The 27,409-nt window shown below is 60.8% G+C and overlaps 1 protein-coding gene across 6 annotated transcripts; it reads right to left on the bottom strand.

The window, feature by feature from the left end:
- Window positions 1-1,892: 1,892 nt before the first annotated feature.
- Vipr1 (vasoactive intestinal peptide receptor 1) lies at window positions 1,893-26,057 on the bottom strand. 6 transcript variants are annotated; one of them, XM_023700634.1, is made up of 13 exons: window positions 26,008-26,057; window positions 17,852-17,963; window positions 14,231-14,338; window positions 9,544-9,650; window positions 8,804-8,907; window positions 8,500-8,632; window positions 6,761-6,914; window positions 6,317-6,377; window positions 6,042-6,108; window positions 5,710-5,801; window positions 3,921-4,050; window positions 3,684-3,725; window positions 1,893-3,280 (listed from the first exon to the last, which is right to left on the bottom strand). In XM_023700634.1, the coding sequence occupies exons 3-13, from the start codon at window positions 14,325-14,327 to the stop codon at window positions 3,089-3,091; spliced, it is 1,179 nt and encodes a 392-aa protein (XP_023556402.1). In that variant the 5' UTR covers window positions 14,328-14,338; window positions 17,852-17,963; window positions 26,008-26,057; the 3' UTR covers window positions 1,893-3,088. The 6 variants fall into 6 exon arrangements, with proteins under 6 accessions (XP_023556402.1, XP_023556401.1, XP_023556398.1 ...); XM_023700633.1 differs by lacking the exon at window positions 26,008-26,057 and adding an exon at window positions 25,899-25,951; XM_023700630.1 differs by lacking the exon at window positions 26,008-26,057 and adding an exon at window positions 21,995-22,159 and having other exon boundaries at window positions 8,804-8,904.
- Window positions 26,058-27,409: the final 1,352 nt, after the last annotated feature.

Genomic DNA, 27,409 nt, shown 5'->3' with positions numbered 1-27,409 from the left:
CATGGAGTGGCAGGCAAAGGGGACCTGCACAAAGTGTCCCATGTGGTGCATGAGGACATCACGGAGCCGCTGACCTGGCGGAGCTCCTGCTGCTGGTTGGCATCAGAGGGGGCGTGGTTTTCCTCTGAGCCCAGGGAGGCCGCCAGGCCTCCTAGGTCCCTTCCACGCTGACCTCTAAGCTCAGGGGTAGGGGGACCCTGCCTTTGGGGTGAGGCCAGAATGCAAAATTTAAGAGGGAAGACAGAACAACGGGACAGTCAAGGTAAATAACAGTTTAATGCAATATTTTTTAAAAAATCAATATTAATGCAAAAATACATGATGAATAAAATATGAAGATTAAATACAGATGGAATCTGTGTCGCTGCTGGACCTGCTCATCCTGTTTCCACACAGCACATTGCCTCTGAGGAGCTGGCTACCAGGGCAGCGCCAGGGTCCAAGGCCGGCTCTGGCTGTGACTAGACAAACCCCTTTCGTCCCCGAACTTCGGGCCCCGTGCCCCTGAAGAGGCTGGGGTGTTGCTATGATGGTGCTCTTGTCCCCACAGCCCGCCGAGGTTCCTGTCCCTCTCCCGGGAGGCTGTCTGCAGGGCCACTGACTCCTAGCTATTAATATCCTGCACTCCTGGCCAGAGCAGGGTGCTTAATGACTGCCAGCTGCGCTCAGGCCCCCTCCCTGGGGACAGATAAGACCAGTTCCTGTTCCCACATGGGGGAGCGGGCCAGGCCAGCAGTGGGAATGCAGGGCCGCTGCTGACCCCACGCCCCGCCCACCCTCCCCTCCCCCATGGGCCCTGGCCTGCCCATTGCTCTAGGTGCTCAGCCATGGTGTGTGTGTGTGTGGGGGGGGGCACTGGCAACTGTCCCAGGTCTCCCCTCACCCTCAGCCTGGAAGCCTGCTCCTTGCTCCCACTGGCAGGTGCCCTGCCGTCTGCTCACCAGGGCTCTGGAGTCCCTAGCCTGCAACATGTGTCCTTAGGGCCTGGAGTGCACCTCTGCCAAGGGGCTGTCTTCCTGCGGTGCCAGCAGATTGTCCTGGGGTGGCAGGGCTGCCACACCTGGTGGTCTGTCTCAGAAAAGGGGTGACAGCCAGCTGGGCTGTGAGGGTGGGGTGGCAGGGCCAGGTCCAGCCCATGCTGGCAGACTGTGGGCCCTGGTGTTCCCTGTCCTAGACTCACCCTGGGACCAGCCCTGTGCCTGGCCACCTCCCTTGGTGATGATCGGATGGAGACCATCTTCAGAGCCCCTCAGCCTCCTGGGCAGGGGCTTGCATGGAGACGCTGTGTCCCAAGGCCAAGCGTGGGGAGGCTCTCGAAGCACCCAGCAGGTGGCAATAGGGACAGACTGGCCAGGGCGAAAGGTGACAGCTGAGAGGGGGTAGGACACATGCTGCTCTGGTCACCTTCCTAGGCACCTTCCTTGAGCTCCTCTCCCAGGGCTGTGTCGGCCTCCCCATTCCTGAGCTCTGCACCTTGTTACCTCCCATGTGGGACCCCATGTCTTCCCTCATGCTGTGTGCCGGACTCTGCTTTGCCACCGCCCACCTCTTTAGGGTCACCCTGTTTCCTGCCCTTGAAGCCAGGCTCATAAGGGGCCTCTCATTCTGGGCTGGGCCCTGCTGGCCTTCCTGCAGCTCGAGCAGTTTCTGTCCCTGATCTGCTACTCGGGGAAGGGCCCTGTCTGGCTCTCAAAAAGCCTGGCCATTTGTCCGACCCCTTTCCTGGCACAGTGACCATCTGGTCCTCCAGCGAGGTCACCCCTCCCAGCGTGCAGAGGCATGGGTTGGGTGAGGCCGCCTTGGGCCCCAACAGGTCAGTGACCTTGGTGACCACAGCGCTGGCCTCTTCTGGCTGGTCCCTGTGAAGGGGTAATGCTGAATAAGGCTGCTCCTTAGGAGTGATCATGGCCCAGAGCTTAACCATCTTGGGGGACCCCAGCCCATCCTGGCCTAGCGGGAGCCCCGGAGTAGTGCTTCTGGGCTGGCTCAGTTGGGGACCTGTGCTACAAAAACTGTCACACTCAGAAAAAAAGGATATGCCTCCAAAAGAGGTGAGTTGTTTGACGTACAGAAATGTGGGCTCCCCACCTGGGGCCTAGGCCTGGGTGGTTTCTGGCTTTGGCATGTTTTGGACCCCTCCTCGGGGTAGGAGTGGGGGCTACAAACAGGAAGCCAGGCCACACAGGCCTGGGTGCTCCAGGGCACTAAGCCCAGCCAGGTGAGCCCTCAGGGCTGCCTGCTACAGCTCAGGGTCTTCAGGCCCGGGCTGGGCCATCAGTCTGCGTGGCCCCAAGGGTGAACAGTGACACAGGCTGCTGTGCCAGTGCCAGGCTGGCCTCCTCAGCCACACTCCGGGATGGGGATTCAGGGATAATGGCACTAATGACTCAGGGTGACACAGCCCCCAAGAGGATCCTGCTGCTAGGGCTGTAAGAAGGCAGTGAAGAAGAGTAGTTCTCTTCCCTCGGCTCTGAGTTCAAATCCTCGCTGGGTGATTGGCGAGCACCCACTGTCTCTGAGACTCGGTTTCCCCATCTGTGAGACAGCTGGGTCAGCCTGAGGCTAAGGGGCCACAGTGTCTGCAATAGGTGACACTGGCGTGAGCGCCCAGGGGGCAGCTTGACTGCTTTGGTTGTGAGTAAGGCTGGTGTGACAGATCCCACATGACAGGAAGCCACGAGGCCCAGTAGTGTGTGTGCCTGGGTACAGCGGCCTCACTGCTGGAGGCCCAGGGGCACCTGGGTGCCTGGGCTGAACTGCTCCTCCCTCCAGAGGGATGCTGGTGCCTGCTGCCCGCCCCACTCCTCAGACCCCCCAGGAGCCAGCCCGTGCTGGAGGTAGAGAAATGCACTCGCCCTGAGGAGCTGGCATGGAGGCACCAGGCAGGAGTCCACAAAGTTTGCCCTTAGTGAGCCCTGCAGTCTGAGGGTGACCTCCCCGCACTCATATCGAAAACTTCGCTGGAGGCCAGAAGAGCTCTGAGGGGCGAAGCCAGGAAGAGAGGACTAGGGTGGTCCTTGACCTTGATTGCCCTGGACCCCGGGAGTGGTTCTGCGGCTGGCTGCAGGTTGCACAGGGCGCCTGTGGCTCAGACGAGGGAGACCTCGGCCTGGAAGCTGGAGGAGCGGCGTGCGCCTGGGCTGACGCGGGTCAGCATGGACACCTGTGTGCTGCATGTGGCACCCGTGCTGCCGCCCCATGGGGGTTGGGACTTGGTGGAGCAGCCTAGTATGCCCTTCAGGTGCCAGCGCCGCCACTTCCGCCGCAGCTCCGCCTGTACCTGGGAGAGGGAGGCAGTCAGGCCTGAGCTCCAGCCCGCTGCACTGCGCTGCATGGTTCAGCTGAGTCGGGACACTGGAGAGGCCTGGTTGCTGTCCTAGGCGGTGCAGACTTGAGGGGCGGGCATAGGGGACACCCACCCCTGTGGGTGGGGCATGTGACCTGGGGTGGCTGTGCCTGAACCTCCCACCCATGGGTGCTTGCTGGCCCTGCATGTCCACTCTATGTCCATAGCCCTGGCCAACCACACCTCAGCTCAAGGGAGCACGGAGCTCCCCATACCCAGGGGCTGCCAGAGACAGATCTGTGCCTTGAACCAGGTTCCTGGTAAAAGAGCACAGCAGTCTGAGCACCAGCCTGAGGTAGCAGGGTGTCACCCCCACCCTGGCCCAGGAGGGGCTCACCTCGCCGTTGAGGAAGCAGTAGAGGACGGCCACCACAAAGCCCTGGGAGAAAGGGACAGGGCAGGTGAGGACAAACCCCAGGCCCCCGCCTAACCTCCATCCCCTGCTTCTCTTTAGGGACCAGGCCCAGCAGGAAGTGGGCATTGGCCCAATGTTCGTTACAGTGCTGAGCCAGAGGCCAGCAGGCCCAGGCCTGTGCTGAGTTGCCTGGAGCGCCCCGTAGCCCCCAGCTCCTACCTGGAAAGACCCCACGACGAGCTCGAAGACCATCTTCACCTCAGCCTTGAAGTTGTCAGGGAAGAAGGCAAACATAACGTAGTGCACGCCGAAGAGGGGGATCAGCAGGAGCGTGGACTTGGCCAGCCTCCTGGGGTGGGAACAGCCACAGGCACTGAGGACCCACACACGTCCCCCACACCCTGCCCGCCTTGCTCCTTCCTGGCCAGTCATTGCCCCTGCCTGGCCTCCTAGAGACAGGATATCCCTGGTGCTCACCCTTCCCGAGAGAAAGGTGGGCACGTGGGCACGTGACAGTGGGCTTTCAGCTACCAGGGAAGTACTCCCAGGCAACAAGAGACCCTGGCTTCCCTATCCTGGTCAGCTTCCCCAGCCTGTACCAGTGTACACACAACACTGCAGATCTGGGGCTGCTGGGAACTCAGGAGGGTTCTGGATGCTTCACATGCAGCCTCCAAGAGAACCAGCCCCTCCCTGGGCAGAGGTCTCTCCCACGAAGTCCCAGGTCACCTGAGAGGGCAGTGAGTGTCTATGTTGTACCTGGTCACCAGGAAGCCTAGGACCGGCCAGTATCACCCTCCGTCTCTGGCTTTTCTTCCATGCCAAGGACTTGGCCCTTCCTGGCCTTGCACCCCATGCCCACTGATACCTGGCTCCCAGATGCCCTGCGGGGCCAGCTCCTCCTTCCCTGCCTGTGCCCAGCAGGGGCAGTGTGCACAGCACTTGTCCTGGTCCTGGCCTGGGCAGCTGGCCACCGAGCTGGTCCAGGCAGGATGGGCACAGGATTCCTGGCCTGGGAGCTCTGGGTGGGCCTGGCAGGAGGCATCGTGCGTGGCTCTGGGCAGAGGAACGTCCGCCTCTCCTTACCCTCCTTCCTGGGCCTGACGGGTGGATCTTGAGCTGCCCGGCACAAGCCTATCCCACGCACTGTGCCGCTGACAGATGGAGGCCTTCTTTAGCTGGAAGCCTCACAGTGGGTGGAGCGGGAGCCCACGGCTCCTCCCGGGGAAGCGCCCCCTGCTCGCCGCCCCTGCACCTGCTGCCAGCTATTTCCTGTCCTGCTTGTGCCCATGGACCTGGCAATGACGAGCCTGGGCCTTGCCTGTGGGGTCCAGCCCTGCTGGGTGTCACATGGGGAGGACAAGGTCCCCACAAAGGAGAGGACGAGGGTGCGCAGGTGGGGTGCAGGCCCCCACGGGGCCTCCCTCCTCCAGCGGGAAGGATGCCCCACCACGTGTGGGTGGGAGCTGGGAGCTGCAAGCTGTGTCTCATCTAAGGAGCTCACGATTCCAGAATAGATCCCTAAACCCAGCCGTGCGCGACATCCTTATGGAGCCTCAGACCCACCTGTTCCCATGAGAAGCCAGGCCAGGACACCCTAGGCCCCTGCTCTGAAGGCGCCTGTGGGGTGGGGCTCAGGCTCCACCTCCCCTGGGGCACCGCTCTGCAGACCCCCAGCCTGGGCCCTGCGCCTGCCCTGCCCACCCCACACTGAACCCTGTAGTGGCTGCTGGTGTTCTTGCAGGTGGGGATGATTCCCAGGGATGATGTACAGTCCAGAGCCCTGCACATGACCCTCTCCCAGGTGTACGGGGCTCTGAAGGGGACCCCTGGAGAACATTTACTGTACCCCTTTGCTGTTCCAGGAGGGGGCAAAGTGCAGCCTCGTGGGGGTAGAGGCAGGGGGCCTCTAGGTGAGGGGCAAGGGCAATGTGGCCTCTAGTGACTCTGGAAGTTTGGCTGGGGTCCTTGGAGAGGCCAAGGGGTGGTGGGACCCAGGCTCACTCACGAGTAGGGGCTGCTGTCAGTCTTCCCGACCTCGGGGGGCCGCAACTTCTGCATCAGGATCCGGATGATGCAGATGAACAGGACAAAGTTCACCTGGGGATGGTGGGAGAGGCCCGGCTGCATGCCCTGTGTTCTGGTAGCCCCTCTTGTTCTGGGGACCCCATGCCATGTCACCCCAGTGCCTGCCCGTTAGGGCACCGCCGCTTAGCTGGCCCTCACTCCAGTTACTCCATTAATTGGTGGCATGGGGTGGTGGGAAGCCTAGACCCAGCCGTGTCACTCACTTCCTAGACAGCCTCAGTTTCCCCTTCTCTGTGATGGAGGAGCCCTTACCAGGATGGAGACGAGGATCGGGCCCTTGATGATCCACCACAGGGAGGAGGTGATGGTGTCCCAGCACCTGCGTGGTGGGGCATGCGGCAACGTCCTTGGCCTCGGCTGGCTGCCCCACATCCACCACAGCACCTCCCGCCCAGCTGCACAGGGCCTTAGGGCCTTAGAGACTGAGGCCCTGCCCCTCCTGGTCCTCCCCCTGCCCCCGGACCAGGGGCTGTGGGCTGCCCCAGGCTGGGCTGGACCACTGGGGGGGGCACAGAGTGACTGCTCACCCGAAATCCTCCATGTGGATCCTGGTGACAGTCCATATCATGATGAATGTGCTGGGCACCCCTACGAGGGGCACAGGGGAGAGAGGAAAGGAAAGGGTACAGGGCGCGGGGAGGAGGAGGGGGCGGGGAGAAGGAGGGGGCGGGAGAGACGCAGCTGAGCTTTCAGGGCTGCCCGCAGCTGCTGCCTGGGTTGCTAACTGGGCGAGATGCTCCTTTGACAGCTGTGGGCACAGCCCCAGAGGACAGAACTGTCTAACTCCCACGGGGCTCCCTGTCAAGGGGAAGGGAAGGATCTGGACCCACCTGCAGAGCAGCCTCAGTCTGCCCAGGGTCACATGCCCCAGGGACTTTTATCACCAGTTGGACCCAAGACTGCAGGGGGACCCCCCCAGAGACCCCCCAGGCCCTGCCCGTCCCCAGCCGCAGTCCTCCCTGGTACCATACCCCAGCCGATGACAATGTACCCCCAGAAGTACTTCCGCTCGGAGAAGAAGGAGACAGCCAGCAGGGTGTGTAGGTAGAGCCCCTCCACCAGCAGCCAGAAGAAGTTGGCCATGACGCAGTACTGGAAGAAGACTACAGCCGCCTTGCAGCCCACCTGGAGGTGGGAGAGGGCTCGCTGTGCCAAGGGGCCTGACCCCAGCTTCCGGCCCAAGCCGCCGGACCTCCACCTTCAACTGTGTGACCCCACTGTTTTCCCCATGGCCCGTGTCTTTTAGGTCATCATTGTGACTTCAGTGATGCAGCCATCTACCCACGTCGAGCTGGTCCCCGCCAACTGTGCCAGCCTGCACCTGCCCTCCGGATGTCCACGCATCTCTGGGTGATCCCACCTGTCCCCTCCATCCACTTCTCCCTGTCCACCAACCCACCCAGGTACGACTGCCTGATCCTCATCTCTCCTGCCCCCTGGGCGCTGCCAACCGGCTGTCCCCTCGGGCTGGGCCCATTTGTCTTACTGCAGCAGGCGGAGCATGGAGGGGCCAGCTGGAGAGGCCAGCAGGAGATGGGGAGGCTGTGCTGCTCAGAGGGCCTCAGAGGAGGGGAGGGGAGAGGGCCACCAGCCCTCAGGCTGCAGGACCCAGGGAGACTGGTCCCTGGGCAGGCAAGGACCACAGGTGAAGGAAGATGGGGAGGGTCTCAGGGTGGCCGCAGCCAGGGCTTCAGCCGCATGGAAACCCTTTGCGTGCTGTGCCCAGAGCACCACGTTATGCCTCCTTCTCCAAGAGCAGTGTCCCTGGCCCTCCCTGGGCCTGGAAGTCCTTCTGTAGGTAGCACTTGAGCAGCACCCTGCAGGTGAGCTTCCTCCCGCCTCACTGCTCTGCTGTGTGTGTGTGTGTGTGTGTGTGTGTGTTCCACATGCGCAGCTGGTGCCCAAGACAGGGACCCGCAGCTCTGTCACATCCTTCTCCTCACCCCAGAACAGCTTTGCAGAGCTGCTGAGGAGAGAGGGCTGCTAGCCTCCAATAAGCCCGAGGCTGTGCACCATGCAGCGGGGCTCGGCACCCCCACAGACTTCTTGGGTTTTTGTTTCTTCAGACAGGGTCTTGATATGTAGGTCAGGATGGCCTTGAACTCATGGGAATCCTCTTGCCTCAGCTCTCAACTTCTGGGGCTACAGGGGTTCACCCCATGCCTGGCTATCCCACGCCCTTCTTGAGAGTGAAGATTCCACTATCACAGGCCATGCCTTGGGTCACTCAGGAAGCAGTGAGCCACTGGCCATAGGCAGGAAGGAAGCCAGGCTGCTCCGGAGCTCTTGGTCCCAGCTTGGGGACCCAGCAAGGGCCCCTGAGCTCCAGTGTGGAGGTGGAGCCCTGGGCGATTGTGTGAACCTCGGATCCCTTGTCCTCCCAGGAGGGCCTGGCCTGGTCTGAGCAGGGGAGATGGATGTGCCTGGCTAACTGGGCGCAGTGGAGGGGTGAGAAACAGAGGGGAGCGCAGTGGGCAGAACTGGGCGGGGCAGGGCTGCAGAGCAGTCAGCGAGAGCCTGCACAAGTGGGGAATCTAAGGCAAGGAGGCCTTGTAGAAAGGCAGCAATGGAGGCAGTGTGACAGCGGCCAGGTCACCAGGTGGGACAACGCCCCTGACGGCTACAGCATTGCCTTTGACAGAGGCAAGATGCCAAGAGATGAGGAACAGGGAGAGGAGGGGGGGGGACTGAGGCAAGGGTGGGGCCTCACCGAGCCCTGGGTGCAGTGGTCCAACTCCCCGTTGTCAAACAGGGCCCGGTCTTTGATGAAGACAGCAGCAGCCCGCAGGATGAAGGAGACGAAGAGGTGTGTGTGGATGTAGTTCCGGGTGCAGTGCAGCTTCCTGGGGGTGGCAGAGCTGGCCAGGCCTTGGGCCCCGCCCGCCAGCCCCGCCCTGTGCTTTGGGCAGCCCAGGGCCACCGCTGAGCCCTGCCGTGCAGCCAGGCAGGGCAGGCCAGCCAGGCTGGAAACACCCTCGGGAAGGACACAGGCCAGGTCCCCAGCTCAGCCTTACCTGAACAGGCTCAAGATGGCAGTGGCCACCAGGAGGGTGGCAAGGGACAGGCTGTAGCCGACAGTGTAGCCAGTCTTCACCGAGTGATAGAACAAGGTCTGCTGCTGTTGGGGCATGGGTGAGCTCTTGGAGGGGCAGGCACCACACTGCACACGCCCTGTCCCGGCTGAGGGTCCTGCAGCCCCGGCCTGCTATGGCCCAGCCAGCAGTGAGTCCTCAGGATCCCTCCTGTGCCGGCACCTGGCTCAGCCCCAGGGCAGCGATGGCTGGGCCTCTCTCTGTGTGTCTGGGAGGTGCCCAGCGCAGAATGTTCAAGAAGACACTGGTGCTTCTTCCTTTTGGAGACCCCGGGAGGCAAGCTGGGCTTTGTAGAAGAGGCAGCACTGCCCTGAGCCCCAAGGCTTCCTGTTGTCCCCCCCTCTGATGTCCTCCCAGACACACTGTGTTCCTCTCCTTCCTGCCATGGGGTTTCCTTGTTGGATGTCATCACAGACCCACACAGGCCACTGAGGGTTCCTGCTGAGGCTCCGCCTACCCCAGCCCTCACCCTACCCAAGCCCAAGCAGGTCCAGACACTGCTTGGGCTGCTGGACACAGGTCCATCTGCCCTGCTCCTTGCGGCTCCCTTTTCCTCCCTGCACCCCAAGCTGGTCCTCAGGGATCCTAATAGCCAGCATGGGGGTGACCCACGGGCAGCAGCCTGCCTGGGGCAGAGGAGGAAGGGGCGGGGTGGTGCCCACCTCATCCAGGCTGTACACTCTGTCGTCTAGGCCGCAGGCAGCAGAGTATGGGCCCGGCTCCAGCTGTGTCCAGCCTTTATCCGTGCAGCTACGGCTCACGTTGAGGCCTGGGTGGGGACAGGAGAGGGGGAGGAGGCTGAGGGGGGAGGAGGCCCAGTCCCTGAAGTGGGGACAGCGTGTGGCTTCCCCTGCCCACAACTCTAACCCTGCTGCTGTCAGGCCCTGGCTGCCCTGGAGACACCTGGGGACAGTATCAGAGCGGATACTCAGGCTGTGCTCGGTGGAGGAGGAAGCTGAGTCCAGCGGTAACACAAACTGGTCCTTGTCACAGACTCCTCTTCAGAGGGTCAGTGTGACCCTTGAGCCCTCACCAGCCTGGCCTGATGGCCCTGACAGAGGGAAAGGTGGGGACACCGAACACGGCCGGCAGGCTTTAGGAGTCCTGGGAGGGACCTTCCAGGCAAGGTACATCACCAGCAGAGCCAGGAGCAGCCCTCGAGACGTGACCTGGGGCTGACAGGCTGGGCCAGGGCTGCAGGCTGCAGCACAGGTACAGGAGTGCCCGGGGCTCAGGGGGAAGGCAAACAGTGGGGAGTGGAACGGAGCCCCCTCCACCACCTGGGACCTACTGTGGAGCCCACCACCACTATGGTCACTACTACAGAGTGACAGTTATCAAGGCTACCTTCCACCACCAGTGTCAGCAGCCGTTCCACCCTCAGCCTGTCATGCCAACCAGCTAAGGGCTGTGCAGGGTCCTTTCGGCGGCCTGGCCTGGCTGATGCCTCGCCTCCAAGGCTTCTGGTCGCTGCCGATGCCCACACAGGGAGGTCAGGGCAGAGCTGGTCTGGGCTCTGGAGCGGCCAGAGTTCAGTAACCCTGGCCTCCCTGTACCTGGGGGATGTGTGTTGGGGGGAGCCCCAGGGAGCCAAGCTGTGCACCCAGAGAGGGTCACCGTTCAGTGTTTTCAAAGTGCCATATGCCTGAACACACCAAGGATTCCCTGGCACTGTTTCCCTAAGCCTCGGGCAGCCTTTGAAAGTGTCATTCCCCATGGGTGAGGCTGGGTGAACAGGGCTTGGAGGGACGGTTGGGAAGGAGCTGGGCCCATGTCCACCCAGGGGCTGGGGTGGCCAGGGAGGACTCTGGTAAGGAAGGGCTTTGGGCTGGGTCTGTTTTTTGCCGGGGCAGCAGCAGAAGCTCCAAGACAGACCAGGCTCCTGCTGCCCTCCCGCTTCCTACCAGGGCAGTTGGAGCTGCTGGTCTGGCCTGCAGCCCAGCCTGGGCTCTGAGCTTAGCCAGGACCTTGCTGCCTCACACCCAGGACCTGGTTCTTCTGGGGACCACTGCAGGCGTGGGCAGGTAGAAAAGGGGGTGAGACCCAAAGCAACGAGGCTGAGGCTGGGCATGAAAGCTCCACTCCGGACAGATCTTGTTTGCCGGTACCAGGCTGTGACCAATATCTATACAGCAGCTCATGTTGGGTGTGACCATGTGGTGGTGGGCACAGGAAGACCCCACGGGACATGGTCTCCAGGCAGGGACACAGACCCTGCTCCTGACCCAGGTCCACCTGTTCCCCTGGCACCTTGTCACCCTCTCTGTACAGGTGCTCCTCCACCTGGCCACCCCTGATGCACAATGGATGCTTCTGGTGCCCAGCTGACCATGGCGTCATCCTGTGGAATCCACTGGGTTGCCCTGTCTGGACCAGCGAGGGCAAATGAGTTGGCACAGGACTTCCTGTTGAGGGCCCCAGGGCCAGGCGGAGAGGGACAGGGGTGTCCCACAGAAGCCACAGACATGGCTGACGTAGGCCTTGTTTTGGCCAACAGTATCATCCTTCTGCTTATTCAACCATCTTTTCACATATGTGGAGGTGAAAACACCACAGCTGAAGGACACACAGGCTGTCGCGGGGGGGAGGCCGGAGCTCAGTGAGCAGATGCTCCCTTGGCTGTTCTCTTCCGGGGCCTCCCTCTGCCTTCCACCCTCACCCGGCTGCCCTCTGCTTCCTGCAGCCAGTGCCCTCCCAGGGGGCAAGGGTGGGGTTGGCACTGTCCCTATTCTGCCTTACGGGCACCTCCCTTAGAATCCTAGGGAAGTGATGGAGACCATTATGATGTGGCTTTCAGCAGGATTTATATTAACTGACTGGCTTTTCACGTTTACTTTTGGGTTTGCCCAAGGCCCAGGGACTCTGAGCTACTGGTCCCACGGAGGCCTGTAATGGTGGGCAAAGCCAAGAGGCCTCAAAGGACAGGGTAGGGCCACAGCCAAGGCCACCTGGCCCCAACCTCAGCTGGCTAGAGTACAGCTGCTGGCACCTCACTCGTGGGTGAAGGCCTTCCCAGGGATGACATAGTTCTCCTAAAGTGACATGTGTTACTCCGAGAAGCCTTGAAAGGACTCCCAAGTCCTGCCCAGATGTCTGTATCTTCTTCAGTGTTCCCTTCCTTTGTTTGAAAAACTAATAAAAGCAGTCTGCCCAGAGAAGTTCTTGATCTAAAAGCCCAGAAAATCTCAAACTCATGTGAGAGGGTTTTTGACCCTCCAGGCCCTGAACTCACACCATGTGTCTCATTCATTTAAGCCTCTGCCACCAGGCTGGCCTGATCAGCCCGCCCTAACTAAGGGTGGTATTAATCCAAGAGGGCAGTTGCTCACGCCTTCTGCATCTAGTTGCCAGAAGAACACCTTCTGCCCCAAGCCATTTTTCACTGCTGTTATTTCAGAACTCAGCTCGCTGAGCACAGCCGTGAAGGTGTCCACCGGGCCTAGGCATTGCTGGTGGCCGGCAGGTGAGCTCTGGTGAAAGGTGGGGTCTGCCTGGAGAGCTGCTGTTTCCTTCCCTGCAGAGGCCTCGGGGCCAGCCAGAGGGGTGCACACCCAGGGCTCAGGCCAGGAGCTGCAGGACCGAATCCAGGAGGCTGCTGCTAGGCTGTGCCCTGGGGACCGCCCAGTGCGGGTCTCAAGGAGGCCAGGTGAGATGGGCATGGCCCTGTGCCTGTGTGCTGGGGTCTCAGAGTCCTCGGAATCTCCACAGGGGCCACAGCCCTTGGCCTGGGTGCACTGGGGCCACTCAGAGACTCTTCAGTCTCCTGCCAGCCCCTTTGCAGAGGGGATGGAGGGGTAGGGACTGGCAACCACCTGGCGTTGCCTTCATTACCCTTCTCCTCCACCTTGTTCCTCCTCTCTCCTACTGTTGGGCTGGAACCCAAACGTCTGGCCCCCAAGAAGAAGCTGTTTCAAAGCAGTGCTGGGAATTGAAGCCCAGCTGCTCACACAAGCTAGGCCAGCGCTCCACCACTGAGCTGCATCCCAGATCTTTTAGAATCTTCATTTTGAGACAGGGTCTCAGTAAGTTGTTGAGGCTGACCTCAAACTTGAAATCTTCCTGCTCCAGCTGGGCACGGTGGTGCATGCCTGTAATCCAACACTTGGGAGGCTGAGGCACAAGGGTCGCTGGAGAGTTCGAGACCAGCCTGGCTTACAAAGTGAGCTCGAGGCCAGCCTGAACTGCACAGTGAGACCCTCCAGAGCAGGTGGAGCCCTACTAGGATGGCTGGAAGGCTCACAGCATGGAAGGCCTGGCTCTGGAGGGCTTTCACTTCATCTGTGGACAACTCAGCCATGGGGTCATAGGTCAAAGGGCTGACTAGAAGGCAGGGCTAGCTGGAGGAGGCTGGTCCTGGGGCGTGGCCGTGAGGGTGGCATCCAGCCCTGCCCCTTTCTCCCTGTTCTTCCTTTCTAAGGTAGCATCTTTTCTCCACCGCACCCTTCTGCAAGGATGCTTCTGCCTGGGAACTATCTAAGCAGTCTGAGCCTGGTAAACTTTCCTCCTTTAAGTCCTCTCCCCAGGTGTTAGGTGACCTCGAGTGGCCCCCGCTCTGCCCTCCACAGGAGTTCCTTCTGTACTTCTGACTCCTCCTCCTCCTTTCAGGGCCACAGCCAGCCCAACCGGACTGTGACAGCTCCTGGCTCACACCTCACTGGCTTCTCGGGGGGCGGGGGATGAAGTCACCCCACCGTTGAGGCCCTGCGGCCTGGCCTCTGTCCCATCCTCGGTCCCTTGCTCTGCTCTGGTCACTCTGTTCCTTATCTTGGTCTCACCTGCTGCCAACTCCCACCCTTCCCTGGGTTGGGAGCTTTCCTAGGACCTCTTCTCTCAGCCCCAGCAGCAGTGCCACCTCTGACTGCTGACCATGTAGTCCCCTCCTCTCCAAGCACTCTTGACTCCTTTGAGCTTGGCCCCTGGACTATGAGCCCGGCCCCCAGAAGGCAGGCGGTGGCCATTTCAGGGCCCCACTTGGTGTCCAGCATGGTGCCTAGTGGGCTAACAGGAGCCTCATCCATGGGGTGGGAGGAGGGTGGCCTGATATGGGTGTCCAATGGCTTTGGCTCCGGGCAGCAAAACTGAATCCTGCCAGCCTGGCATGGCTCACAGGAGCCCTGTGCTAACCAAGTAGCTGTCAATCGTCACCAGTTGCTGTGCAAATATTGGGTGAGTCCTTCCCACAGGCTTATCTTCAAGGGATAATCAAAACCCAGGAATGCTTTCCAAAACCCAGTGCCACCACCTTGTCTGCTGGGGAGCCCCTGGTGCGCCAGGCCCTTTGGCTCACTGTCCCTGCTAGCTGACCTACGCGCCCCACCCCAGCATCCTGCCTTCTGCTGGGGCCCTTACCTTGGATGGGGGAGAAGAGCGCAAAGATGAGGGGGCAGGCCAGGACCACCACTTGGCCCCGGGGGGTGGCTGGCCAGCAGGTGAGGTTGTCCCACATCCGGCCGCAGCCTGTGGGGTAGAGGCAGAGAACATGCTGGTCACCAGGTGGCCAGGGACAGCCCCCAGGCACCCCTGTTCTAGCTCTCTACCAGGCTTCCCCTCGGGTCCTCCTCAAGGGGTTCAGCGCCTGCTGGGGGTGTGGTGAGCACAGGAAGCATCTCATTTCATAGCAGTGGGGCCTGGCCCAGGCATCTGGTGGGCAGGCACGGGGTGCCAGGCCTGTGCAGGCACAGTGAGGAACCAGGTCACAGAAGGGACACTGTGTGTTGGTGTTGGTGAGCACCTTTGGCCACGAGGCCCGCGTGGGCTCCTGCTCCACTTTGCATCTAATCCCACAGCGTTCACTGCTGGGCTGAACACATTGGGCCTTTACGAAGCACGAGGCCAGGTGAAGGACAGAAGACGGTTTGTTTGGGACTTAAGCAAGAGCTGTTCAGTGTTTTGGAAAATCATGTCCCAACAGCAAGGTTGGCTGGGATGTGTGAGTCACGGCTAGAGCTGCCTGTATACATCAATCTGCATTTATGGTGCTCCCACTCCTGGCGTTTGTATTTATAGGTACAACCTTCAGACTGTATCCTCTTATCTCCCAGTGCAATCATGCCTGAACATATATAGATCTTTTTATTATAGCCATTTTTTCTTTTACATTACAGCTAGAGCATCATTTTCTTTTGGCAGCATGAGGAGTGGCTGTTAGTTGTGTGGTTTGCTAGAAAATTGACATTTTGATTTCAAAATTCCTATTGCAAAATTATCAGCCGTGGCTTTTAACTTTTCAACAAATCGGACAGACTCCACTCTGCAGACACAGATGAGGCTGCCATTCCACATCCAAAAACAAGACCTGTCCTGAGAGGGCCTGCTGGGGACCGCCAGCATCTTAAAAAAGGGCCATATGTGTGGGTTCTGAGTTTCACTTTACAACAGGACAGGCAACAGTAGAAAATGCTTGTTATAAAAGGAGATGTTACGGATGATGAGTAGATTGGGGTACAATCTAGTTCTTGTGAGCCTTTGAAAACCCACAGCTCAGTGAGGCTGTGAGTGGTGATGGGGGTCCAGGCAGTGACCCCCTCCACAGAGCTGGTCCTTGTGGGGCCGTAGGGCAGGGCTCAGGGTGTCCTCACAGGTTTGCTTTGCCAAGCAGAGGCTGACCAATGCTGGGCAGATGCATGGTGCCCCTGCGGGACAGGACTACTCCAGACCCCCTCCCCGGGGAGGCTTAATTGTTCCTCTACAGCCCAGGCCCATAGATTTGCTCAGGAAACCCAACCCCGGAGCCAAAGTCAACGCCAGCTGGGCCAAGCCCAGCCCAGCCCAGGTCCGAAGGTTCACAAGTTCCCAAGCAGGGGGCCTGGGAAGAGTAGTGGAGGGCCGCCCCCCTTGGGGAAGTGCCTTGGGGCAGGGGGGGCTAGAGGGGCAGTGCAGGTGGAGGCGGGCAGGTGGGTGGCTGCAGGTGGCACCTGCAGCTGGAAGCCGAGGACCGCACCTGTGTCCCGGGGCCCCTCGGGGCCTTGCTTTGTCCCTCCTCTGTTCTGGGGCAGCCCCTCCAGGCGTCATGGGCCCCTCATCAGATCTTCCCGCATCAAAGCCAGGGGCTGCGGTCTGGGCCCTCGTGAGTTATGAACACAAACTCTTCTGCGGCCTTGGGATGCACCCAGCACCGCTCTAGCTTTAAGTGAGCAGCTGTTTAACCCTTCCATTTCTGATGGTGAAGCTGAGACCTGTGGTGGGGTCCAGCCGAGGTCACACTGCCGCTGAGGGGTGCAGCCTATTCCCCACGCTCGCGGGTGGGAAGGTCGCCAAGGAGTTTCTCAGGGTATCTGCTGCCTCCAGGCTCTGTCTATGCCTCTCAGTGGCACTGTGCACACCCCGCATGCAGACTCCTTGTTGTATGCAGTGCCCTCCTGGCCTGGGCTCTGACTCTCTGGAGGCCTATGCAGGCCAGGAGGGGTCTGGGGCTGGGTGTCTGTCCCTCTGTGGGGAGAGATGAAGGTGGCCTGGCCTTCAGGGAAGAATGGCCACATAGCAGGCCAGGCCAGGCTCGATTTGGGTCAGCAAGTGGGGCAGGGGGCTGAGGCAAATGAGCCACCACAGACCCAGGGCAGCCAGGAAAGTGCTTGTACCCAGAGTGGCCCTGTGTTCCCATAGGGGGGCACAGGAGCCTGGGTGACCAAGGCATCTGTCTGGTGTTACAGAACTGCTCACAGCCGAGGACGCCCATCCTCCAGCACACGTGTCCTGCTGCCCTGTCTTCCTGACCAAGACACTCATGGGCACTGACAGGGACACCGAAAGGTCCTGACATGGACATGCACCCCCAGCTCAGAGCTAGACCCAGGGACAGACACAGCCCCAAGAGATACAGGCCAGAGCACCTGCATGGGGCCACGCCAGGCCTCACGGTCCTGCTGGCCTGTGGACCCACGCTGCCCTCCTCCAGGCCAGGCTGCTGCTGAGTGCAGGGTGTTGGCACTCAACAGGCACAAGTGCCAGGAGTGACCTCATCAGGATCACAAGGTGGCCTGGCCTGGGGCCGGCAGGAGCTGCCGTGGGAGCCTGGGATCTGTGCCCTGTCCTGGCCTGCTCCTGTCCCAGACCTCGGTCTCAGCCCCAGAGATGAGCCGCCCTGCATAGGCACCCATGGGTGAGGCCACACACACTCACTGAAGGGCATGGGAAGGAGAGGGCTGAGAAGAAGGATGCAGGCAGGGTGCGGCTCTGTGGCCCCAGAGAGGTGGCAGGAAGCTGGAAGTCACCGATGTAAAGGGTGTGTGCTGCTTCGGAAAGAGGTTGTTAACCTGTCACCTGCCTTGGGGAGCTGGCCAGGGTAGGGAGGCTCCCTTCCCCGTTCCCACCTCCAACCTCTGACCTCGGTGCCCTCACCCTTCCTAACCTGACTTGAGCCGGCTGCCTGACCCAGAGGAGGGTGCTGCCTCCTGTGGTGATAGCCTGGGCAACGGGGCACCCTCTTCCTGCTGCCTGGCTTGGGGGGAGCTGGGTGCATCAGCTGCTGAGGGGCCGTGTGCGGCCTGGGCGTCACTGCAGGGACGGGACCTAGGGAGCGTGGGCAGAGCCTGGTCCCTCCCAGACCTGTCGAGTGTCCCTTCTTGCTCTGCACAGCCACGATGGCTCCTCGTCCCCTTCATTCCCAGCCTGGGACCTGCCTGTCCCAGGGCCAACCTTCTACCATGTCACAACCCAGGCTCATGTCCAGGTAGCAGCATCTCCACTTTTCCCAAAGCATCTGGGGCTTGATAGAGCCATTCCATGTCCTGCCAGCTGCTGGCTGGGCCCCAGCTGTGGGCTGTGTGCGTGGACGTGTACACAAGCGTGTGAGTAACATGGAGGGCTAGAGCCTCCTGTCTGTTCCCAACCGCTCTCACCAGCCAGCAGCTCTGGGTACAGTCAGCCTCGTGCATCCCATGTGCTCAGCAGGGAGGGAGGGGCCTGGGCCCTGGGCCCTGCCGGCAGCAGCCCAGGCACCTGGGATCTGAGCCCCTTCCCCATGGCTCTAACCTGCGGCTTCAGTCTCATTGTCCACCGGGGTCTCCTGTAGACACTCCTCCTGCTGCCTCTCGATCTGCTGCAGGTAGTCGCATCCACGTTGCAGCTCGGTTTCCCAGCCGCTCTGGGGACAGAGGGGATGGAGGGGCCCGGTCAGTTCAAGGGCAAGCTGCTCCTGTGCTGGGAGACCCAACTTTCAGACCAAACCTCACGGCAACCCAACTGCAGGCCTCCCAAAGCCACTGGATCCCAAACATGACCTCAACCCTCCAGAGACTGAGCCCCAGCTCTCGCTCCAGACTGCAAGCTGTCCAACCCAGCCCAGCCCAGTCCAAACTTCATCTGCCTAGGGCTGGACCCGACCTGGACCTGGACCCAGCCCCCTGGGGTGCACAGCGCCCGAGCTACTGTGCCTTGAGAGCACCGTTATGCTTCCTGGTGGCTTCCCCTCAGGGCTGCTGTTGTCAGAGCCGTGGCTCTGTGTGTGGCTGACGCTGCACAGCGGTGCAAGGGCTCTCCTGCGAGCCCTGAGCTGCCCGCTGGCTTGAGTTCCCTGACCTTGCCTCGGTCTCTTGAACATGTGCACCCGCTAGTGCTACTGCATTACAGGGAGCTGGATCCTGGCCTGCAGCCCCTCAGCCGGGCTTGGGTAGAGTCCAGGAGTCCGTTGCACGTCCCCACCCCAGGAGCCAGTGTCAGCCATTTGATCCCCAAAATGGAGTAGGGACCCAAGCCCTTCTAGGCCAGATTTCACCCGTGTCCTGCGTTCCCAGCAACTCAAGCCACTCCAGATCTACCCAGGGTCAGGAGGCTCGAGGGCGTGATGGGCCCCTCTAGGAAGTCTCAAGATCACCAGGCCCTCTCCGCCTTCAAAAGGGGGACAGAAGGTTGGAACAGCCCGGCATCCTCCCTGCCCTGCCCTGGCCTGCTGGGGCACAGCATGTGCCAGGACGTGAGGCAGTGGGAGGACAAGTGTGGAGGTGATGTTGTCTAGAGAAACCAGACAACCAGGCCTTGAGAGCTCTTGGGTGGGAAGTGGTGGGCAGTGTGGACCGGGGCTGTGCTGCCTGACCTTCTGACCACAGGGAAGCAGCAAAAGGATGCATAGTTTTCCTCATCTGTACCTGGGGAAGAGGACAGTACAGTCCCCACCAGGGCTGAAGTCAGAACCCAGCAAGACCTTTCCAGAACCAGAGGTTCTCAGGGTCTCCTCAAATCTCTCCATCCTAGAACAAGGTCCTTGTCTCCCTGGGTCTCAGTTTCTCTGTAGGAAAAACGGGCTCCATCTACCTCCACTGCTGACATGAATGTGTCTTGAAGTGGGCTGGGGGAGGAGTGTAAGTGGGGGTTCCCTTTCATTTTCTTCTTTTACTGACAGGGGTCTGCAGGCACCAGAATACCTAGCACCGCGATGGCTGCTCTGAGTGTCCACCACGGGCAGCAGAGAGCTCTGCATCGCTGTTGAGGCAGACGGCTCCAAACTGAGGCGAGCAGCTGCCTAGCGAGCCGCCCAGCCGAGATTCCTCCACCCCAACTCCCTCCTCCCCTGCTGAAGTGGAGCTCACTGCCTCTCGGGTCACCCAGAGTCCAACTTCACCCCACGGAGCTGGCACTATGGCTGGTTTGGCCAGGCCCGAAGAAGGCCTCTTCATCTAGGATGCCTTCCAGAGTCTCGCAGCACGCAACCCCCACTGACTGTTCGCTGCTGGTCCAGAAGCCACAGGAACACAGGGATTGTACCTTGGACTGTTACCTCTGCCAGTCCACTATGGTAAAGTCAGGAGCTGGGAAGTCCTATAAGGCTTGGCATAGTGGAAGCCACATGCACTATCATGGAGCAGGGCAGCTACTCGGGTAACTACTGAAGGAAAAGATACCGGCCTTAAAGGGAAGGTGGCACCTGTGTGTTCTCTTTCCCATAAGGAAGTGCTCACAAGGCTGCAGGAGACAGGATCTGTGCTGGTTCATCCTCAGCTGTGGGAACAGGGTGACCAGGTGGATCCCAGAGGTGGCCTGGGAGAGAGGAACCTGGGCCCTGGCCACTTGGCTTGTGTCATGTCCTAGCACTCCCTCGCTTGTCTTGAAGCGCATGTCTCCTGCAAGTGCCTTCCCAGCCCTGCCACCTACCAGCCACAGAAGTCTCCCCACCTCTGGCCCTTTCTCACTCTCCTGATGCTCCCGTCCCTGCTCCCCTCCTGCGCAGGGCAACACAAAAACAGGATGGAGGTAGTGGGCGTCTGTCTGTTCCGTTTCCTGCCATTCTTTCCTCCTCTGGGTGCCATACCCCCATCTCCACCTGTCCAGGAAGCAACCTCCTCCCCTGCCGCTGACCCCGGGGTCTGCAAAGCTCTCTGCCAGGGGACTGACTTGTGATGGAGGCCCATGTCTGGGCTCTCCTAGCCACACTGCGTGGCACCTGGCTGGAGTCGGGCTGCACAGATCCGAAGGCTACCTCCTGGGACGTGGGATTGGGCTGCCAGCAAGGGCCTGCTCTTCCCACCAACTGGGGCCTTCACAGGATGGAGCTTCTAGTGCCATCTTGCCACCAAGTGGGACATGATAACAAAGGCCACCTAACTCATAGCAGGAAGGAGAAAATCCAGGCCCTTGCCGCAGCCGTGCCTGCCACGGGCGCTGTCCCATAGCATGAGCCAGTGTCTTTACTCGGGACTTGAGCACGTCAAGTATTCTGTCCTGGTAACCCAGTGTCCAGCCTTGTGTGTGGACAACCGATGCCTTTCCTTCCTGGGCCTGAAGCCTGGCTATAGCCACGCCCTCTCCTGAGAGAGATTTCTTCTCCAGTCACTGTGGGACCCAGGGTTCCCAGCAGCTCCTGCCTGCTACTCTCTGAGGGCGGAAGGACGGGATCAACTTCTCCAGCCAACTCTACTCCTCCAGCGGTGCGGCCACAGAGCCCTTCCTGCAAGGCAGCTGGGAGAGGACAACGGCTGTGCACAGGAGCCCCCGGGGTGACCCAAGAGCCCAGGGGGTTTCTGCATCGAGTGAGGGGTGGTCTAGAGGAGCTCTGTGTGCCCCAACTTAGCCCCATGACCGGTCCCATCTGGAGAAGGGTAGAGGAGATGGCCCACAGGAGGACCTGCACATATTCCCAGATGGGCCCAAGACTCTGACCCCTGGTCTGGATAGCATCAACGCTTGTGCACAGTCTTGCCTCGGGCCATCTGGTCAATCGCTGTCCTCTGAGGGCCAGGCCCAGGGCAGCTCCCTCTAGCCCTTATCACGGAGGAATCCAGGCAGACTTTGGACTTCCTCTCCCACTTACTTCCCTTTTCTAAACATCCTCATTATCCCTCTGGACTCCAGGCACACACGGAGCACTGGAAAATTCCCTGGCCAAAGATGGCCAAGTCTACCAATCCCAGAAAAGAGCGTGGGGTGGGATGTGGCCGGAGGGTAAGATTCATGCAGAAGGAAGGAAGTGGAAGGTGGTGGAGGGTGCCGGGGTCAGAGAAGTGGAAAGCGGGAGTGGTGTGTGTGCACTCGCGAAGCACTCGCGTTCGCACTGCACTTGAAGTCTTCTGGAGATACAGGCAGGGGTGGCATTGGCAAGGCCTCAAGTGCTACTTTCAGAGAGTGCTTCAACTCCTGGGTTGGGGTGGGCACATCTGAGGCAGGATGGGAGATGCACACTTAGTAAAGACTTACCCACGTGGCAGATGGTGTGACCCAGGGGACCATGAGTCCCTCTGGGGAGCAGAAGTCTGGGGACACCAGAGAAAGAACTTTCTGTCTGCAGATTGCCCAGCCCTGGAGGCACAGGAATGACTTGTGCTCCTGAGCTGTGCAAGGAGAGGGCCCATTTCTCTGCCTGGGACCAGCCTGGAGGCTCCGCGAGAGGAGCAGGGCTGGATGCTCAGAGCACCGTCATCTGTCCCCTACCTCCAACATCTGTTTAGGTCTCCCCTCCTGAAATCCAGGGCAACAGAGCGCTGGGGAAACCAAGGCTGCAGAGAGCCAGCGTGTGAGCAAAAGCCATGGGTGTGGTAAGGGGGAGGCACAAAGGGATGAGAGGAGAAAGGGGCAGGACGTGAGGGGGCCAGGAGGGCCGGAAGGTGAGGCAGATCACAGAACCCAGGAGGAGAGGCAGCTCCCTGCTTCATGGATGGCACACAAAGAAGCTGAGAAAAACCTCACCTTCCTGAGGTGAAAGGGCATGAGGATCTCGCTGGGGCAGCAAACAGAAGCACAACGACTAGATCTGGGCAGGGGCCACACCCCCAAGCAGTCCTGACAATCCAGAGCCGCCACTCAGATACGTGCATCAGAAGCTGTCTCTGAGGTTACAGGGCAGTGTGTGGCTTCCACGGCCCTCTGGAAGAAGAAGTGCTTCTCAGGGTGGAGGTGCTCACCTAAGCCCATTTGCGTCCAGAATGAGATGGGCGCTTCCTTCTGGGGACTTCAGGCAGCACCCATAACTTCATCTGTGAAATGGGAGCAGTCGCAGCAGCACGTGCTACTAGGACTGTGCTGAAAGGTGCACGGAGAGGACACAGCCTGGCAGGAGAGGCTGCCTCCACGGGTGAGCAGCATCTGCCAGAGCCCCAGCCTGGCCCCTGAGCCCAATGCCCTGCGCACACCCTGGCAGGCTAGACGTCCGACCCGCTGGATGGGTGTCCACCGGCACAGAGCTCCAGGTCTCTTCGTTCCCTCACCCCTGGTACTGGTTTCTCTTCTTTTTCCTGTATTTTGCATCCCTTTGCCTGCAGCCTAAAGACTCTGCTTGGTGCAAACCCAGATTTGGCAAACCACATCCCTTATGGGGGGCAGTCTGAGCTGTGTGTGGAAGTGGATGGGAACCGGGTGTGCTTGCACGTGTGTGTGCAGTGAGGAAGATCGGGAGCTGTAGGGTCAAAGTTCTGTTCTGTCCTGGGGCAGGATTTCCCAGAGCCCCAGCAGCCCTGACCAAGGGCTCTCATTATTAGCAGGGCCTGAGAAAACACCTTCAGCCTATTACCGAGCCCCAGTGCTGCTAGGAGGGGTTCTTTTGGGGACTCAAAGCCTTCTGGCCTAAGTGGTGAGCTTGAGTCCTCCTCCCTCCAGAGATCCCTGGGCATCTCTGGGAAGGAGGGTCTACAGGACCCCATTAACAGTGCCTGGGTGACGCTGGGATGGGGGCACCAGCAGAGTCAGCACTGGCGTGGGTGCATGAGGCTGTCCTTGGCGCATGCAGCTGCCTGGCGACCTTCTCCTCTCCCTGGTGACCTGGTGTGCAGGAAGAACATGATCTGGAGTTGGGCAGGAGGACACTTCTGGAGAGACAGGGATCCTCGTACCGGAGCCATGTAGAAGGGGACCCACATGAGCTCACCGTGACAGCTCACTGTGTAGCCCCCAGACACAGACTTGGGGACACTGAATGCTAAGTGGGAAGGCAACTCATCTTGGAGTTTCGTCAGTTCTGCGATGGTATCAAATTATGTGGGCACATATCTTTTGGTTTTAGATATACATCTTGAATAACTTGGCATAAAAGGTCAGGATGTTTATAATTGACCTTAACATACTCTAGCCAAAAAAGCAAATAATGCAAACATGAATTGTCCAGTGTCAAACCTAGGAAGTGGGCATTTGCATGTTCATCATACTATCTTTCTACCTGCTTTATCTGTTTGAAAACCTTAAAAGCAAAGCAAAACAAACCCCAAGCACCAGTACATGTGGTGGAAAGATTAAAATGTCATTCGTCTTCCGAAGTGGAGTAAGGCGTGGGAAGGGGGACGTGCTGCCATTTCCCTGCGTGCAGGGAATACCTGCCTTTGTTAGGAGGCCAGGTGAGGGGAGGGGGTCTCCAGGCTCCTTTTGTCATCAGCCTGTCCTCACTGTGGCCTGTATCGGGTGCTGCGCTGGAGGAGCTGGCGTGCTCAGGCCTGTGACAGTGCTGCAGCCCTGGCCCCGTCACCATGGGGCTGCCTGTGGTGTGAGGCCCATCGCCTGTCAACTCTCTGGGCCTGGCCCCTCCTGGCCACCTCCCTTCCCCTGCTCCCAGACGGGGCACTCAGGGGATGCGTGACCTGATGTTGCCCCAGCATGTTTATCCTTCTGTGCTCCCAGAAGTGTGCTGGGACCCAGGGCTCCAGTGAAGATGGCACGCAGGGGCACGGATGATGGTGCCTGGTTGGGCGGTGCAGCTGCCCTCCCCAGTCTAGCTCCATCCTCCTACTTCCTGCTTCCTGGGCCAAGAGTTGTCAGCTCCCATTATGAGGTAAAGAAACTGAGGCTCTGACTTTGGAGTAGGATGGAGAGGAGGCTTCCTGTCTTCAGCCGGGACTCTCCAGGGAAGGCAAGTTTCAAGTGTACCAGCACAGAGGTGGAAACCTCCCCAAGAGCTCCCTCTTCTGGCATGGCTGGGGCCTGGCAGCCCAGGGGCCACAGCTTTGCTCCTGAGCAGGTGGCCTGACCCTGTTGCAGCCATATCTCTAAGGCCAGCAGGGTGGCCTTGGGGGTCAGTGGCTCTGCAGAGCTGGCATCAGGGCAGGAGCAAGGGGCTGGTGGTCAGGAAGGGCCTTCAGGAGCAGACAGCAGTGCCCTGCTGTGCCAGGAGCCACCTTTGCCCCTGCAGCGCCGAGGGCTCCCCTCTTTGTGGGCTCAGGCCACAAAGCGGTAGCCTTATGGGTGGCACTGTCCCACTCAGTCGTCCCTGCTGCAGTTCTGGAGGGCTGTCTCCAAGTCTGCTGCATCCCTGGCTCAGGACCCCTGGCAGAGAGGGGCTGCTGGCGCTGCTTGCCCTGTGCTGTGCCTTGGTGAGGTGAGGAACTCCGGGCCTGCTCTCCTGGGCAGGGTGGAAGTCCTTGCTGGAGGCCCCGGGAACGCTTCCTCCTGAGAGACACTGGATTTTCTTTCCTTTTTCGCTTCCCTGTTTGGAGATTTCCCCTTCCAGGCTAATGTCAGAGCCATAAACAGGAGCGATAAGGCTTTGAGCCTTCAACTTGAACTTTGCAGCTGCTTTATGACCCCCTCCAGGGGAGGCTGGAGCAGTACTGCCTCATGTCCACTCAAGGGCCAGGGACATGGGCCCCTTGCTGCAGCCTGGCCTCTCCTCATCCTGGCTGGGCCCCTCCTCACCCTGTGGGCTCAGCCCTGTAGAGCGCTATGAGAAATGAGGAAGACCAGAGCCTCAGTCCTGATCCCTTAAGAGAGACCAGAGACACTCAGAGCCAGAGCTGCAGGCTCAGGTCAGAGCCCAGAGAAGCAGGGGGGTCTCACAGGTATCAGGGGATGGGGATTCAGCCCATGGTCAAAGGTCTGCCTCTGGGCCAAGTAATGAGTGTCCTGTCCCCAGAGTGTGGGAGACACCAGCAAGGTGGAGACACAGATTTGTGCCCTGGTGGGGATCACAAGGAGCGACTATGGGACAGAAAGGCCAAGGTCTCTGCCCTCTCCAGGCAGTGCTGAGCCACTTCCAGTGCGCAGCCTGTGGCACTCGGGGCCCTGTTCAAGCTGCAGCTCAGGATGGCTCTGTGCCGGGCGAGGGGAAGGTCAGCCTCTGCTGGGTTAGGGCAGACAGGGGCTCAGGAAGCCCCAGCTCTCCCATGCTCTCCCAGGAGGCCCAGCGCCTGCCCCGGGCCCTGGCGAGCCATCTCAGACACCCACACGTGGGCACAGGGCCCCTGGTGCCAGGGACACACATAGCCCTGGGAGAAGCAGAGGTGGGAGGCGAAGGCCAGGCAGGTTGGGCACACTGGGCCCTCCAGCTGGACCCCACACTGGCTACCCACTGCCACCCGCCCCGGACCCCAGGACTTCTCTGCTGTCTCCTAGCGGGAGAGAACAGAAGGTCTAGATACACAAAACGCCACGGACACCGCAGAGCGGGGCTAGCACCAGAGTCGGGAACACCCCAACGGGAGACAGCCCAGATCGTGGGGCACCCAGACCCAGAGACGCCCCCAGCCGGGGTCAGCCTAGACGCGCACACCGACGCTCCCTGTCCACGCCACCCCCAGTCTCCCTCCCATCCACGGCGACTCTTCTACACCCACGGAGCCGCCTGAGTACTCGGGACGCCAAGCGGGGACACCGGGCATGACCGCACCCCCACCTGTCGGGGGTCGGCCCGCGCAGAGACAGAGGAGAGCCCGCAGCCGGTGCCCGCTGTCCTGTCTGCGACTCGCCTCGCACCCCGCACCCCACCCGGGACACCCACTCACTGCGGCGCCCAGGGCGCAGGCGAGCGCGGCGAGCACGCAGGGCCAGCGGGCGGGCGGCGGGCGCATGGTCGCGAGCGGCGGGGACGGCGGCGGGTGCGCGGTCCCGGTTGGAGTCTCGGGGGCGGGACCGCTGCTGACGGGCGGCGGGCGCGGCCAATGGGCGCTTGGGGGCGGGGCTCCGCGCAGGTGTGGGCGGATCCGGGGTCCCCAGGCTTGAAACCGCCGGCCGCCACCTGCGTCCCGCCAGCGCGGCGGAGCGGGCACTCGCCACCGGCTTCCTCCTCTGGGTCCTGTCGCGCCCCTCCTGCTCGGCCCCACAGTGTCCCCCTACTCCCACGGGCCCTTTTTGTCCCGCCAGGTGCCTGGGCTTGACCGCCTACGGAGCGAGTCCCCAACGCTGCGCCTCGGACTGGGGCGCTGGTCTGATCCTTGGCGCGCAGAGGCTGGCGGGGAGTAGGGCCGCTCGAGTCCACTTGTGCGGAGGTTACGGGCTCTGGGGCCCGGAGCAAGAGCTGCAGCGCCCCCCTGCGGGGAGCGACGTCCTGAGATCTGCTTGTCCGAGGGGCCCGACTGCGAGCACCCCTTTCCCCCGGTCCCAGGCTCATCCCTCGCCCCGGCCCGCGCGCGGGTTGTGACTCTGGGAGGCCCACGCAGCACGGTGGTGCGGGGGTCCGTGGGCAGTGCTGGGAGGCGCGTCCACGAGACATGGCTGGCTCAGGGCTTCCTGCCTCTCTTTGGCCCAGTGGTCCCCACACAAGGCTCACGATGCCATTCTGGGCAGTGGTGACCTCTGCTGGCCTGGTGTCCCAGGAGCCAAGGGTGTGAAGAATCGGCTATTGTCCCCACCTAGTGCTTGTCTCCAGGCCTTCGATGTTTGCCTGAGAACGGGATCTGGGCACTTGACAGTGGGTCTGGGGAATGTAAGGATCCGGCATAGGAGGGAGCCAGACACCACATGGCCACGGGACCCTCCCGGGGGACACGGGCAGGGCAGGGGAGTGAGAGAAGGCTTGAGGCAGCCAGCCAGAAGGGCTGTCCTCAGGGCTGATGGCCAGCTTCGAGGGATCGAGTGCCCACACCTCCTGGCCCGCTCCTCCGCCCGCTCCTCGCCAGAGAAAGGTGGCGCAGGGAGCTCGGTTTTCCCACAGACTCCAAAACGGAAGTGCTTCTCTGTTCTTTCTGAATCGTCCTTGTGGGAAGCAGCCTTGCGTACCCACCGAAGGGCACAAAGCATACTCAGAAGTGAAAGGAACAGAAAAGACAATAGCACAAACAAAGCCCGACAATGCAACCAAGGGCGAACCTGGCCATGCTACAGTGAGTTGTGGCTAAGGCCTTGGGGTCTGGGGCTCAGGGGTGCTCAGTCTGTGGGGAGCCTGTGGTATCTGATGAGGATGGCCTC

Source organism: Octodon degus, unplaced genomic scaffold (genome assembly GCF_000260255.1).
Source record: "Octodon degus isolate 3935 unplaced genomic scaffold, OctDeg1.0 scaffold00126, whole genome shotgun sequence".
NCBI lineage: Eukaryota > Metazoa > Chordata > Mammalia > Rodentia > Octodontidae > Octodon > Octodon degus.
The sequence above is the reverse complement of the archived record's forward strand: the minus strand, read 5'-3'. Positions and strand labels throughout refer to the sequence as shown.

Excerpts from the sequence above, each read along its gene's own strand:
- Vipr1 (XM_023700629.1), bottom strand. The coding sequence starts at position 22,015 with ATGCCCTTTCACCTCAGGAAG. Across the intron at positions 8,908-9,543 it reads GAGTGTACAGCCTGGATGAG|CAGCAGACCTTGTTCTATCA; the intron begins GTGGGCACCACC and ends ATGCCCCAACAG. Across the intron at positions 6,109-6,316 it reads ATCCACATGGAGGATTTCGG|GTGCTGGGACACCATCACCT; the intron begins GTGAGCAGTCAC and ends CCCACCACGCAG.